This window comes from Macaca nemestrina, chromosome 4 (assembly GCF_043159975.1).
Source record: "Macaca nemestrina isolate mMacNem1 chromosome 4, mMacNem.hap1, whole genome shotgun sequence".
Classification (NCBI taxonomy): Eukaryota; Metazoa; Chordata; class Mammalia; order Primates; family Cercopithecidae; genus Macaca; species Macaca nemestrina.
The window spans coordinates 85364804-85381831 of NC_092128.1; the positions used below are offsets into that span (position 1 = coordinate 85364804).

General features: G+C 33.9%; 1 protein-coding gene across 21 annotated transcripts in view; it reads right to left on the reverse strand.

Annotated features, from left to right (window-relative positions):
* The window catches only part of LOC105475613 (diacylglycerol kinase beta), an 835473-nt gene that overhangs the window by 463587 nt on the left and 354858 nt on the right, over positions 1–17028 (reverse strand). For all 21 annotated transcript variants that reach the window (XM_071094904.1, XM_071094900.1, XM_071094901.1 and 18 more), the window contains 2 exons: positions 12977–13050; positions 7091–7165 (listed from right to left, as the gene is read on the reverse strand). In XM_071094904.1, coding sequence (XP_070951005.1) covers positions 7091–7165; positions 12977–13050 — 149 coding nt within the window. The remainder of the gene's footprint in view (positions 1–7090; positions 7166–12976; positions 13051–17028) is intronic.

Here is a 17028-nt window from a genome sequence, read left to right on the forward strand (position 1 = left end):
AAAAGGGATAAATAGGAAGGAAGAAAGGATTAACAGGTCCCAAGTAAGTCCAATGCCAGACAAAGCAAACAACATTAACTCTTAAAACCGGGAAAAACAAAAACCAAATAGCCTGCTTTGACTACGTATCCTGCCTTCTGGACACACTGTGCAGAGTTTAAGCCCCTAAGGCTCCAGAAAACCCCATTCCTTCCGTGGCTTTGCTGTGTGAAGCCCACACTGCGTTTCTCACATGTTAGAGTTAAATGCCGACAGCTCTCCCAGGCTGGCTTTACTAGCCTGGAGTCTCAGAGGTGGCCCAGCCCCCATAGCTCCACTAGGCATTGCCCTAGTGGAGGCTCTCCGCAGGGGCCTGAACCATGTAGCAGTTCTCTGTCTGGGGCTTGGGGATCTCCAGGACCTCTCCATCCTTTGAAATCTAGGCAGATGTAGGCATGCCTTCTCAGCTTTTGCACTCTGTGACTGCAGAGTTAGCACCAGCTGGATGCTGCCAACTTTTACCACCTCTGTCTCCTGAAGGGTGGCCCTGGTTGCACTGAGGCTCACTTTAGCCACAGATGGAGTGGCCCAGGAGTGCTGGACCAGAATGTATTGAGCAGAAACTTGAGGCAGCTCTGGGAAGTGAGCCCTGAGATCCCACAGGTGCTCTGAATCCCTCCTTTGAAGCCTTTCCCTCCTCAAGACCCTGACACTATGGGCCTGTGATGGGAGTGGCAGCCTTGAAGATCTCTGAAACATTTTCAGGGCCACTCTTCCATTGTCTTGATGAATAGCATTCTGGATTCCTTCTAGACATACTAATCTACTCATCCAACTTTCACTGGTGACACCCTTGGTGTTTTGTTGTGAACATGCTTTCTCTTTCTTTACAAACTGGTCAGCCTGAGAATTTGTCAAATCCTTAATTTTTGTTTCCCTTTTGATGACAAATTCTGTCATTAATTCATTTCTCTCTTCTCACATCTTACTATAAGCAGTCAAGGGAAGCCATGCCACACCCTCAATACTTTGCTTAGAGGTTTCTTTTAACAAGTATCACACTGTGGTATTTCATCACTCTCAAATTCAACCCCTCACAAAACAGTAGGACATGGATAAAATTCGACCAAGTTCTTTGCCACTTCATAACAAGGATTGACTTTCCCCTGGTTGCGAATAACTTGTTCCTCGTTTTCCTATGAAACCTCATTACAATGGCCTGTCTTATCCATATTTCTAGCAACATTTTGTTCACAACCACGTAGGTAATCTCTAAGACTGAAGCTCTCTCTATGGTCTTCTTTCTTCTTCTTCTCTCCTCAACCTCTCCTCCTTCTCCTCTACCTCCTCTTCCTCCTCCTCTCTCTCCTCTTCCTCCTCCTTTCCCTCCTCCTCTTTCCTCTTTCTCCTCCTCCTCCTCCATATTGTAGCCTCTACCCATTCTATAGCACCATCTACGTTTTTAGGAATTTGTTACACTAGCACCTCAATCCTCAGTACCAATTCTGTCTCAGTCCATTCTGGCAGCTATAACAAAATACTTTAGACTGTAAAGTCTAAAAGTCCATAAAGGGTAATTTATAAACAACAGAAATGGTTTGATTTCACAGGGGTACAGCAGAAGAGCAATTTAGCTCAGGATGGATCCTATCTTGAGTCTCATCCATATCTGATTTAGAAGATACTTAGATGAGACTCCGGATTAGAGATTTTTGAGTCGGTATTAAAACAAATTAAGACTTTGGGGGCTATTGGGATGGAATTAATTTAATGTATCTGTATGTAAGAAGAACATGAATTTTGGGGGATCCACTCCAGAATGCTATGGTTTGAACATTCATATGTCTCCAAAATTAATGCTTAAACTTAGTGCCCAATGCAATAGTATTAGGAGGTGGGGTACTGAGGATGCGATTAGGTGATGAGGACTCTGCGCTTATGAATGGGATTAGTGCCTTCATAAAGGGGCTTGAGGAAACTAGCCAGCTGTTTTTCTACCCTTCTGCCTTCTGGAGACTCAGCATTAATTCCCTCCAGAGGATGCAGCAAGAAGACACCACCTTGTAAACAAAAAGTGAGCCATTAGCAGATACCAAATCTCCTGGTCCCTTGATCTTGGACTTCCCAGGTTCCAGAACTGTACATTTATTTTTATTTTTTGTAATTAGCCCGTCTAAGGGATTCTGTTATAGCAGCCAGAACAGAATAAAACACAAGTTAAAGCACATACACAAATATGAACCGGGCATTTCAAATGGCCAATTCAGAACGTGTTCGTTTCTTTAGAGTGTTTCAGCAATTTTGATAGGCAATAGTCTTTAAACAGTGACACATAGATCTCTAGTCTAATTGCTATTTGGCCTTTGTTGGTGAGAGAGATAATAAAAATTAGACTTTTCAACATCTTTAAAATCATAGTGCATTTGTGGATGCATGTAAAAAGTGACTAAAACCTACTATGACTCAAGGGGGGAATTTGTGTGAAAGACAAGCAATTATGTGACTTTATTAATTGTGGTAACATATTTTTGTTACTTTTATTAATCTGTAGATCTTTAATTTAGAAGCATGAATCAATTTTCAAACTCTATCACTCCAGTGACCAATGCAGAATCAGAATTATGCTTACACATTTAATTGGGGGAGAGCTTGCAGAATCATCTGCATTTTATTTTATGATTAATCATAAGAAGGACAGAGTCGAGTGCTTCACTTTTATATTAGTAAAGAAAAATTTTTATTTTTGAAATTTGCAAAAGCGCTCAATTAAATTTTGATGAACATTTCCTTAGCCTTTTTTTTTTTTATTTATTTTTTTTTTTTGAGACGGAGTCTCGCTCTGTCACCCAGGCTGGAGTGCAGTGGCCGGATCTCAGCTCACTGCAAGCTCCGCCTCCCGGGTTCGGGCCATTCTCCTGTCTCAGCCTCCTGAGTAGCTGGGACTACAGGCGCCCGCCACCTCGCCCGGCTAGTTTTTTGTATTTTTTAGTAGAGACGGGGTTTCACCGTGTTAGCCAGGATGGTCTCGATCTCCTGACCTAGTGATCCGCCCGTCTCGGCCTCCCAAAGTGCTGGGATTACAGGCTTGAGCCACCGCGCCCGGCCTCCTTAGCCTTTTGAGGATTCTCTTCATTTCTGTGTCATAATTTCATAACAAGAAGCATATGTAAAAGGTCATAAGCTCGGATTCAAGAGAGATTTTACTTAAATAAAATATGGTAGAAATTTGGTTATATAAAATGATATTTTAAATTAAGAAGGTAATGAAATCTGTGGAGTCTGTTACGCATTTTCTAAATTATACATTTATTTTAATAGGAGAATGTATTCCAAAGTTTCACTATAGAAATATGCATGATATTTGAAATATGTAAATCTGTAGGTTGACTGTTGCATTATAGTTTTAAAATATGTGTCTTTTGTATTTAGTTCAGGTAGATAAAAGCAAAGATTTCTAAGAGCAGCTTTCTCACAAACAATTAATTATTCTTAATTATCCTGATCAATCTGAAAAATAATTTACATATTTTAAAGTTAACTTGTATTTTATTTCAATTCAATAAGTACTTCCTATTTCTCACTTAAAATTTTATAAATAATGTGAGAATAGACCATCTGTATTTTCATGAAGATTAGACTCAGAAGGGGAAAAGTAATGTCACAAGTATACAAAAAACTTGGTATGAACTTTTCATAAGTCACATTAACATGTGAAGTTGGTGTACAGCTAGAGCTATACATACTTATTTTAATGTAGTGAAGGAAAACATATTGCTATGTAAAACCCAAGAGTAATTTATATTTCATATTTCATCTCTTCTAGCTAACCTATACCGCCAAATAATGTATTCAATTATATCACATGTTCCATTAGGAAGGAAACAATGATTTGAAATAGACTATTGTTTCAGACACCTTGAAACAGAATAGTCAGGATCAGGGAGAGATGATTTATATAAAGAGATAGAATGGAAACACATAATACACACCCATTTCTGTTTTAAAAATAATTAAAGATAAAAATGAAATGCCCAATAAGTTTCAGTATTTGCCAGAAAGTTTAGATTAGGAATAGTTTTAGTTCAAGAAAGTTATTTCCTCTTATAAACAAAGTTTTTGAAAAAAAATAAAGTTGGGATAAAAGAAGAGTTGTATACCAAAATAATACATCAATCTGGTGTGGTAAAAAGGAAAAAACATTTTAAAAGAATTTGGAAGAATGAATAACTGCAGGTTTAAAGTGATAGATAAAATGCATACTACACTTACAAGGGTATGCATTCAAAAAATCTATTGTTAGCATTGGAAAATTAATAAACTAGAAATGGTGATAAAACTAAAATGTATAAATCACCAAGGGTATCAGAGTAATAGGGAGACTTTATGAAATAGAGCAACTTCTAAAGCCATACATTAAAAGGGAATCACTGCAATAGGACACTCTTAGCATGATGAGGGGCAATACAGCTAGAAACAGGGTTGGGAGGAGATCAGTCACTGGGTTCAAAGAAAGGACAACATCATAGCCTGGTCAGAGTCCCCATTCTGAGCAACTACCTGTGGCATTTGCCTTTAGGATAAACCAAGACTAGCTCTCTAATAGAAGTCTGAGTCTGACACTAGGGATGCAGTGTGGGCATCAGTATCAGAGGCCAACAGGACATTCTTATGGTGATCAAGATGAAACTAAAAGTTCAACACAAATATTTAACTTCATTTTTTAAAACAAACTTTTGACTTTGAATATTTTCAGCCAGGCAATTCTACCCATAGCCACTGATTCCATAAAAATATTTGAACATACTTTCAAGAATATGCAGATAAATTGATAGATATTGATGTAGTATATTTGGTAATAATTGTAAAACACAGGCAATCTAAATATTCATCAGTAATGTGATGGCCCACATAATTATGGAATATGCAGCAGTTAGAAAAATGAAACTGATCAATATCTACTGAAATGGAACAATGTGTATCACCTGCTTTAGAGTACAGAAAGGAAGTTGCAAGCCAATATAAAATCTATATTCTTTTATGTAAAAAACTATCTACCTATCTTTCTAACATATATGTGTGTGTGTGTGTGTATAAATATAGTAAAGATAGACAGGAATATGCTCATTTACATGTTTGTATTAGATTGTTTGGTAAGATACACCAAACAATCACTCCTAATTTCTGAGGAGTAGTAGTGCTCAAAGTGGGACCGTTAAATTTTTTTCTAAATAATATTTATTGTAGTGTAGGCTTTTTACAGTTACATATATTACTTTCATTTTTAAAATATGTTAAGATAGAGCAGAAGATAATAGGATGCCTAGAATTGAAAGAGTAGAAGGAAACATGTAGTACGTATTTAAAGGGTAGTAGGAAAAACGTGAAATGAGAGAACAGGGCTAAAATCAAATTTATTCCAATGTATTTACATAGAGCTACACAATAGTCATGTTTTTATTAATTATTAATTCATATTTGTACAAATAATATGGATAATAAGCCACATTCATTGAGGGCATGCTATGCGGTAAGCACATTGTTATTTGCTTCATAGGCATTATCCCATTTAACTTCACAACTATCCTACAAGGCAGGCACAAATACTCATTTTACAGATAAGATAATGAAGTCACACAGAGGTTAAACTATAAGGCTTGTAATTAGCAGAGCCATTTGACCTCTTGTTTTCTTGTTTAACTATGAAATACAGGAAAATCCTGGATTAACTTAGTTTGATTCAACTTACAGGGGTCTTGGAATGGCAACAGTTTTGAATGCACAATATCCTAATTCTACAGAAGAGCTACTTTTTTGAATTCCAGAGAATATTAAAGGACAAGAAAAAGAGCCATTCTGACTGAGCTTCTGAATTTACAATACTTTACTTTTGCTTGGCTTTATCTATATTGGGACTTCCTGCATGTAGCCAGCTCACTTAGCCAACAGTCTGATCATGATCCTCTAGATTCTGGAGTGTGGAGCTTGACAAAGACATTGTTCTGAACTGAATTTCTGTGGTGAGCCTGTCATCTACAGGAAGGAGGTTCTGCAGACTGCTGCTCAGCATTGGGAAACTGATCCCAGACAGCAGGCAGCAAAGCAGTAGAAGAAAGAGCTGAATATAATACTGAAAGCTATGCTAATTAATTATACTTTATGAATGTATTTTTTGTATCAGACACTATGGTACAAATTTTATTCTGAATTTTTAAAAGCGTACAATTAAAATATTTGGTTTCTGGTTCCTGAGAATGAGATGTAAGACTTATTTTAAATCAACGGCTTTTTAATAAAAATATGAAGCATGCATAAAGCTTATAGAGCTTCTGTCCACTTCATGTGGTCTAATGTTTACCCTCATGTTGATAGAAAGAAAAGAGGTCAATGAAAGAAAATGACATTAATTATTTAACTAAACCAAGTTAATGATGATTTGTATAGGTGCATACTAGTGACATCAAAAGTATACATATATGTTTAAAAATATATTTTATTTTACTATATCTTACCTGTTAACAATGAAGTATGTTATAAGAGAGTGATAGCGATTAGATTTTGTAAGTAATAAATCATAAAATTTTTTTTCATTAACCCATTTATGCTGGAGGTTGTAATTTTTAAAATTTAACTTGAATTTAAAAATCAGATCTCGGTGATGACCTTGAGCTGTAGGATATAAATAACTCCTACATGCTTAGTGTTCCAGTAATGGAACACTAGGCATAAATGGGCTAACTAGCTTACTTTCTCTCTCTTTTTTTTTAAAATATATATAAGAAGTACAAAAAGAGAGTGGTTCTTCAAATATATGGTGTGGCAGTGTTCAAACTAACATTCAGCTAGTTTGTCTCTGTGTGTGTGTGATTATTATCATTATTAGTACAATAAGGAGCATTACTTCACCATATTTAGAAAGAAGAAAAATCTGCTAGAAATTGACTATTTGGAAAAACAGTATTTGCACTGGTTTCTCTTATGTAGTTGATATTTCATTTTTATGTACTAATATGCTGCTGTATTCAAATAACATTATTTCTAGATATGTCAGGCAGCTTATTTAATTAATTAACATTAATTGAGTTAATGGTAATAATATTATCCTTGGACTTACCCTGGCATTGGTCCATTTCCAGCAAGACTGTAAACCTGACGAGGATTTAGTAGATACTGGAATTTTCTGTAAATTCTATAAAAGTGAAAATATGGGAAAAAAATTCAATAATATTCAACGCTTTTAAAATAAGTAATGTCTCTCAGTGTTATAAATATATGTAGTTGCAATTAATTATATAATTTAATAAAAAATTCTATCAATTTACTAAATTTTGAATCAATAATATCAGAAGTCCAACAGCTCAATAGGAACTAAGGGTTTTTTAAAAGGTTTAGTTGTCACTATTAAGGCAATATAGTTCATAAGTTAGAAATATTGCTTGCATCCTTAATATGCATATGAATTTAGAATATTCTCTAACCCTCTTTTGAACATTATTTAGCTAATTGGATTTCAAATAAACACATATTTTTTAAATATTTCAGTATAAAATTGCTTAAATATCTTCTCTCAATAAATCCTTGTGAATACTTTGTCCTCTACAGATCTCTAATAGATCTGAAAATTATCTATCATCTATATGAAATGGGATGGTATATTGTATATATGTACATGTAAGCAAAGAATGTAGCCTCATCTGGCCTAATCATTTCATATAAACAAGATCTTGACCAGTCATCTCACAAAATTGCTAAACTGTCTTAGCAGCATGTATTAAATAATTTTTTTTCTGAAAGAAAACAATGTTTATAAATAAATGCAATAAAAATGTTTCTATGCATGCACATATCTCACATGGTATGAATGCTTAGACAAATACTAAAAGTAAAGAGATAAAGAGTACATCAAAAAGTTAATTTATCACAATCAGTTAGGCATTATTCCTGGGATAAAAGGTTGGTTCAACATACACAAATCAATAAATGTGATTCACCACATAAACAGAATTAAAAGGCAAATCCATATAATTATCTCAACAGATGCAGAAAAAGCATTTAATAAAATACAAAATCATTTCATTAAAAATAAAATCCTCAACAGACTAGACATCAAAGGAACATCCCTCAAAATGGTAAAAGCCATCTATGACAAACCCACAGCCAACATCGTACTGAACGAGCAAAAGCTGGAAGCATTCCCCTTCAGAACTGGAACAAAACATGCCCACTCTCACTACTCCTATTCAACATAGTTCTGGAAGTTCTAGTTAGAGCAATTAGACAAGAGAAAGAAATAAAAGGTATCCAAATAAGAAAATAAGTCAAGCTCTCTCTTTTCACTGATAATGATTCTATACTCAGAAAACTCTCAAAATTCCACCAAAAGGCTGCTAGAACTGAAGAATTTTAGCAAGGTTTCAGGACACAAAATAAATGTATAAAAATCAACAGCACTTCAATAACATCCTGGCAGAGTCAAGAAGACAATATCATTTACAATAGCCACACACACACAAAATGAAATACCTAGGAATACAACTAAACAAGGAGGTGAAAGCAGTCTACAAGGAGAACTACAAAGCACTGCTGAAAGAAATCAGAGATAACACAAACAAACGAAAAAAGAAAAAAATTCCATGCTTACGGAAGAATCACTATCGTTAAAATGGCTACTATGCCCAAAGCAATTTACAGATTTAACACTGTTTCTAGGAAACTAGCAATGTCGTTCTTCAAAGACTTAGAAAAAAACTCTTCTAAAATTCATGTGTGACCAATAAAAGAGCCTGGATAGCCAAATTAAGCCTAAGCTAAAAAGAACAAAGATGGAAGGATCACACTATAAGGCTACAATTACAAAAACAGCATGGTACTGGTACAAAATCAGACACTCAGGCCAATGGGACAGAATAGAAAACTCAGAAATATAGCTACAAACCTTCACCTGATCTTCAACAAGGCCAACAAATATAAACAATAGGGAAAGGACTTCCTATTCAATACATGTTACTGGAATAGCGGGCTAGCCATATGCAGAAAAATGAAACTGGACTCTTATTTTTCACCACATACAAAAATTAACTCAACATGGATTAAAAATTTAAATGTAAGACCCCAAACCGCGTTTCTAAAAGAAAACCTAGGAAATATCCCACTCGACATTGGCCTTGGCAACACATTTTTATTAAGTCCTCAAATTGCAACAAAAACAGAAATTGATTAAGCTACAGAGCTTCTGCACAGCAAAAGAAACCATCAACAGAGTAGAGACAACCTGTAGAATGGGAGAAAATATTTGCAAACTATTCATCCAACAAAGGTATAATATCCAGAATCTATAAGGAACTTAATGAGAAAAAAGCAACAACAAATAGCCCCATTAAAAATGGGCAAAATAAATGAACAGACACTTCTTAAAAGACATACAAGCAGGAAACAAACATATGCAAACATGTTCATCATCACTAATCATCATAGAAATGCAAATTAAAACCACAATAAAATACCATCTTACACCAATCAGAATGGCTATTATTAAAAAGTCAAAAACCAGTGGATATTGGCAAGGCTGCAAAGAAAAAGAAATGCCTCTATGCTGTTGTTGTGAATGTAAATTAGTTCAGCCATTGTAGAAAATGGTTTGAATATTTTTAAAAAAAACTTCAAACAGATCCAGCATTCAACCCAGCAATCCCATTATTGGGTGTAAACTCGAAGGAAAACACACCATATACCAAAAAGATACATACATTTTTATTTTCATTCCCGTTCTATTCACAAGAGCAAAGACATGGAATCAACCTAGGTATCCATCAATGGTGGGCTGGATAAAGGAAATGCCATACATATATAGCATGGAATACTACACAGCCATTACAAAAGAATGAAATCATGTCCTTAAATCTCCATGTGGATGGAGATTTAAGTGAATTAACACAGAAACAGAAAACCAAATACTGCATGTACTGCATGCAACGTTAAGCAGGAGTTAAACATTGAGAACACACAGACATAAACATGGGAACAATAGACATGGGAGACTACCAGAGTGGGAAAAGAAGGAGTGGAGGAAGATATGAAAAAAACTACCTGTTGGGTACTATGCTTGCTACCTGAGCATAATATACTCATGTAACAAACTTGCACATGTACCTCCTGTATCTAAAATAAAAGTTGAAATTAAAAAGATTTTTTTTAAGTTAAGGGATATATTTAGGTTACTAAATTGGTTTTATACACATATGAAAATATGATTATATATTTTATAAACACTTTCTTATAATATTTACTGATAAAATTCTCCAAATTCAGTATGTAATATCAGCTTATATCACCTAGAGTTGCTCTCAATACCCTCTTTTCCCTGGCACCTGAACTTACTAGTGGACAATTCTGTGTCTTCTTAAAAGAAAACCTAGGAAATACCCTATCTGACATTGTCCTTGGCAACAAACTTTAAAAAATGCCTATCAAACCTGGCTATTCTATCCCACTGCCTTAGTTAAGGTCTTCAAGTTCTTTCACCAGCTTTATAAAATTCTTGGCAACCCAGCCCTCCTCTATACTATTGTCTAAGTACAGTCATGCCTTATCCATGATGTAAAGTTTATGCCAGTGTCCAGTTGTTCACAATATAAAATTCAGACATCGTCACAATTCAGCCACACTTTATCTCTCATCTTTCCCCTCTTTCTCTTTACATTGTCATCCTGGTAAATTCCTCTTGGTTGACACCCTGCCATTTCACAAGTCTGTCTTTCTCCTTCTTTCATCGGGCAAACATCTATCATATAAGAAACAATACAAAAGCTACTTCTTCTCTAAAGACTTCTTGGTCTTCAGAGATAGTTATCTCTTTCTCTGAACTTCAATAGAACTTTTATTTTAAACATTTCTAGTTTAACCTGTAATATATAGTATTGCAATAGATCTATTTATGTCCCTGCCTCTCTGCATGACTGTGCCTTATGCCTCTTATTCCCAGTCACTAGCAGAGTTTGGATTCAACTCAGTGTTGCTGCCTGAACACATATGTGAACATTTTCAGACTTATTGACTGATATGGAAAACTTTATGTGGATTTATGATTCTGTGACCTTTTGCAACTTGTCTAACATCAAAGTTAAAAAAGCCAAGAAATTTGGAAAAGAAAACACTGAATGGAATCACCTTGTGAAAGGTGCCTCTAATGCAGGCAGAAAAATTATGTTTGCATTCAAAACAGATCACCTTTAAAACATATTTACATTACATTTGACTTTGCGTGGTCCCAGTCAATGAATAAAGAACAAAACACAAGTGGATGTGTATAGAGAAGAGTTCAAAGTTGAAGCCTCCAGTAAGTTTAATTTCCTTAAGATTTTAGGGTAACTATACATATGTATATGTATTTTTTTAATTTAGGGAAAATTATTTATATGTACTGGCAGAAAGGGAAGGCAAATATTCAATTAAGGGTCATTCTACATGATTCATATTATCTTAATTTGAGAAAAAAATATTTTCCTTTGAAAATATTATTTTTTTTCTCTTCAAGTTTCAATTTTCTGTAATTTCCAATGTGGATTTAAGTCTCATCTAATTATTTGTGGAACGTTTTCTTTTTTGTTCAAGCTATCAATAATATATACAGCTAACAGAATGTAAGTAGTAAAGAAGAAAGTAATTTCAGCATCATTATTTAATTATTATTTTATGAGTAAAACTATTCCCTTTAATAAAGCATTGGGAATATTTTTAATTATTAAAACATTATTTATTTAAAATATTTTCTATCATGTTTACAGGTGTAAAATATAACTAGATATTGATGAAAAGAAAAAACTTATACTTTTTATTTTATTTTATTATTATTTTTGAGACAGAGTCTCACAGTCACCCAGGCTGGAGTGCAGTGGCACGATCTTGGCTCACTGCAACCTCCCAGGTTCAAGCGATTCTCCTTGCCTCAGTCTCCCAAGTAGCTGGAATTACAGGAGCCCATGACCATGCTCAGCTAATTTTTTTGTATTTTTAGTACAGACGGGGTTTCACTATGTTGGCCAGGCTGGTCTCAAATTCGTGACCTCATGATCCACCCACCTCAGCCTCCCAAAGTGCTAGGATAAAAATCTCACACTCTTTAAAGCAACAATGTTTTGTTGATTCAATAATGAAAAGCATTCTTCATTTCATGGAAAGAAAGCTAGAAATTTAAATGGTAGAAAAAATTACTTTTTTCATGGAAACATTTCAACTTTGCTATTTGGTGAACTACAAAGGAAATTTGTTATACTATTGTCATGTTTGTTATGAGTGCTTTCATCTGCTTGCTTATTTTTGGTTGAGATGAGGAGAGGTATCTAAAAAGCATTAAGGCAGGTATAACTGCATTTTTGTTCATGAATGTCATCTTTAGTAAGACATAAGATTTACTCTTCAATGTAGTGATTTTCATATTTGTATTAAATAATGTAATTTAATCATTCATTCATTACAAAATAAAATGTTATCAGCCAGAATGATGAAATACCTGATAATGCAACACATTAGTATTCAGATTAAATATATTGTACTTCTCCAGGAAATATGGCATCATGTTCTCCAAAAAGCACATGAAGAAAATCATTATAATATATTTTGCCTAGGAGTTGGGTATAAATTCTGTTCCTCAGTACTGAGTTATGATTTACCTGGATTCATCTTGGTAACCATTTAGAGAACCAATTTTCATTCAACAATATTTATGAAGCCAGACTCTCTGTTAGGTGATAGGGGTGATAGGTGGGGTAGAGATAATTCAAACACCTGAGCTATAATAATAAAAATAGTTACAAAAGGCCATTGTATTAAAATTTCAATCCTAAAAACAAGATCATATAAACATATTACATGCTAGCATCATTTATTTTGCATTAAAATTAGCAGACAGGAATAATTGTTTTTAAGCATTTTTACGTCATCGTTTTGTCTATTTTTTTAACATATATGTGAAATAGACACTAAAATTAATTTAAAAACATACCGTTCTCCTTGTTTTCCACCACTTTTGGGGTTCACAAAAACTAAAAGTGGGTGAGTACCAGGCACAGGAGTGATCTATAAGAAAAGTTATATATATGGAAAAATTATTAGGCCTATTATGTATGAATAAGACTCCTTGTTATTTCTAAATTATAAAATACCAATACGCAATTTCAATAATATTACTTTCTGCAATGTGTGTGTGTGCGTGTGTGTGTGTGTCTGTGTGTGTGTGTGTGGTGTGTTCAACAGGAAAACTTCCTCTACAAAGAAAGGCATGCCTATCTAGGTAGAGGGCAGAGGGGAAGGCAGTCAGGAAGAGGGAATAACATTTGTAATTCCCGTAAGATGAAAACAAAAGTTACGATTTTCAGATAGTAAGTGAATGAGCTAAAATAAAGCAGAATTCGAGGGAAAAGGGATGAGAAGCAAAGAAGTAGATCAACTTATAGAGAGCCCTCCTTTTATGCAGGAGTCCTAAGTGAGAGTTTTGAGGCATATGTGGAATCCATCTTCCCAACCACCTGTGAACTAGAAAGAAACTCAATAAGATTCTTTGAGGTCCCTTTTGGCCTAAGAGTCCTTATCTACACAATTTGTTCAGTGCCTTCTTTTCCTGCTTGCTGAATAGGTTGCTAGTTAATCAAGTCTATTTGCTAAATAGAGTCCATTAACTATTGATCTCTCTTTCAGGTAACAGGAATTGACTTGACTGTACATCATGTGCTACTGCTTTCATCACAACTCAGCTCTCAGTTGAACAAGAAAGGCAAAGTTGCTGTCCTAATGGAGTTTATATTATAGTGGAGAAATATGCAATAAACAAATACATATTTAGTAATGAAACATGCCACGATGGGAAATAAAGCAGGTAAGGTGATGGCACGTATTTGTGTGGGTAGAGTTGTTTTACATAGGGTGGGAAAAGACAAGTGTTGTCTATTACCTGAGTCCAATGTTAAATAATAGACTTTTAAAAATAAAAGTATTCCTATTCAATGTAACCCTATATAACTCCCATCTAAATACAGTTTGATGAAAAAAAAAATTTAATAACAAAAGTATTCAGCTAATTGTGTCCTCTAAATACTAAGTGGAACAGTTTTGGATCAATCTGCTTTTTTGAAAGTAGATTCAAATTATCTTTACTGCAGTGTTATTTCTCTCCTAGAAAGTATTCTTAAATATTTCATGAGACAATTAAAAACACTAATTTTTACCATATCATGCCCTTCCTTCCTGCCTGTTTAACTATATAAGTTAAAATATTCTACTAACATATTTTCCTCCACTTATTTAGTAAAATGGCATTTTTCTAATGAGAATAGGCAACAGGGAAATGTTAAAATCTTCACATTACCGAAATGGGAAGACTGAGTGAGATACTCGTAATTTTTCTATTCGTATCCAACTAGCTCTCATTATAATTTACTGTATCTGTTTCTATTTTACTTTCCATTGCAAAGAAGACAAAGTTTTTTTCTTCGTAATTTGTCTCTAATTCAGCTGGGAGAAGGATAAGCAGGAGAAACTTCTGCACTAACTTCCCAGGTCTCCCCTGAACCAAATGTGTGCTATCAATTAATGTATATAAAGTGCCTATCATCTTTAAGCCATGGTGGCTCAGATTGCAATGGGTACCCCTTCCTCCCATTAAAAACTAAAATAAAAAAAAAGAAAAACCACAAAAAAAAACTATATTTAAAAACCTGCGTTCGATCTTTTTTATTTCTCATCCTATTACAAGGCTGAAATTCCTAGCGTTTTCATAAGCAAATACACAATAATAAATAGATGCAGTTTTAGTTGACTTTTTAGTCAGTTTGAATTGTTTCTAAGTAGAAATGGGAATCTCAAGGTAAATAGGTTTTTAAGCATGAGCAAAGTATTAAATCTGAACCCCAAATACTCATTAGGATGAGTTTTCCTTTTCTCCCTAAAGTCAACATTTATTTTATAACTATATGAGATTATATAAAAGTTCATACTGAGTCCAACATATCAAATTATTTTCAAACTATGCTTTGAAATGTCTTTCAGAGATATTTAATTGTTAGAATATCTATAGACATCACTATAAATTATTAAGTAAAGGGGAATTAAAATTGTGTTTTAAGTTATATACTGTTATGAACAAATATCCCACTGGAATAGATTATAGTCTGTAAGGCATCTCAAAATAAAATACAAAATCTTGATGTAATTTTTGGAGTAGTTAAATGGAAAAACAGATTAAATGTACTAGAAAAATCAGTGAATTTAAAGAGCTTAGAACAATGACGATATTCCACAAGTGGCAAATGTTGAATATTCAATATGGATATACAGGAATAATATCAATCAATTAGCAACCATTATTTTACATAATACTTTTCTCATTATTGAGTATGAGTTCATTTTCAGACAGTCTTAACATATAACGTATGAGATAAGTAAAATTGTAGATATTATTACATGCAGTCTTTCAATTAGTTAATTTGATCTGACTGTTTGATTGCAGATTCTGGTTTTCAGAGAGGTCACTCAGGTAAGAACTATCTTTGCATTGTATTGCAATGCAAAACATGTCCACTGATAAAGTGAATATAAATAGTTTTATTAGTTTCTGAAACTCAGTACATCTGATATTTGTGAATAAAGTTTTACGGAAATATCTTACATTAATATTTTTAAAATTTTACTGTAATATTTTTATTTTTTAATCTCAAATTTACAGAAAAGTTGCAATGACTCTATAATTAACTTTTTCCCTCAGCCACTTGAGAGTAAGTTGCCAAAATTCTGCTCCATCACTACCACTCCCATTTACATTAGTATTTCCTACATATGGAAACATTCTCAAATACACATATATACGTATACACACACACACACACACACACACACCACACACACACACACAATACAACCATCAATAACAGAAAATTAATATGATTCTGGACTAGTTTTGTGGAAAAAAAAACTATTATTAGGACAACTGATGAACCCTAAATGGGATCTGAGGTGCCAATGTAGTTAGGTACCAATGTTATATTGAAGCTTACTAATTCTCTTTTGAACTGTATCTAATCTGTCTATGAATTTAGAAATGTCACTTTCATGAAACAATTGTGAAATAAGATGTAAAACTCAGTTATTCTGAAAACATGTTTATTGCCATCCTAAGATATTGTGTCCCTTTTGTGATAGATTTTGGTGGAGTAGGAGGTGAAAGACAAAAACACAACTATATCACAAATTCTGTCAGCTTAAAACTATTCATTCTTTGAAGTACATATTTATACAGCATTTGAGATCATCTGAAGTAGAACAGCATATATAACAGATGACATCTTAGTTGATTTGTTTAAAGCATGAAAGAACCCTGAACCTGCTCTCAATCTCCCATGACTCTTCCATTGTGTTTGAGGCTCTCTACAGAACCCAGTGTCTTTTCAAAACAGTTAAACAATAAATGAGATAGAGTAATATGGTATCACATGCAAACAAAACAAAACAAAACAAAAAAACAACAAAAAAACTGATGAAGAGAGAAAGTGTTTAGGAATATTTTATAGCATCTGTGGTAGTTGAAATCTTGAAGAATGGTCATAAAATTTTTTTTAAATTTATTTATTATTATTATACTTTAAGTTGTAGGGTACATGTGCATAACGTGCAGGTTTGTTACATATGTATACTTGTGCCATGTTGCTGTGCTGCACCCATCAACTCGTCATTTACATCAGGTATAACTCCCAATGCAGGGCCAGTTAAAAATAGTACATTTAAAAAGCATGATTTTAGAGTTAGACTGGTTTTGAATCCCAGTTCAATCACTTCTCTTTATATACACACTGTTCTTTAATGATCTCATCTTATCTGATGACTACCATCAATGCCTTTCACTCCCAAATTCATGTCTGTCCTTTCTTCTAATTTCTAGGTTCACATATTGGTCTATCTACTTGATATTTTTATTTGTATATCTAACAGCAACAGAAATTTCCTTCTAAACATTCATACAGATGCTCCCCTATCTCAGTCAATGGCAATTTCATCATTCCAGTTGCA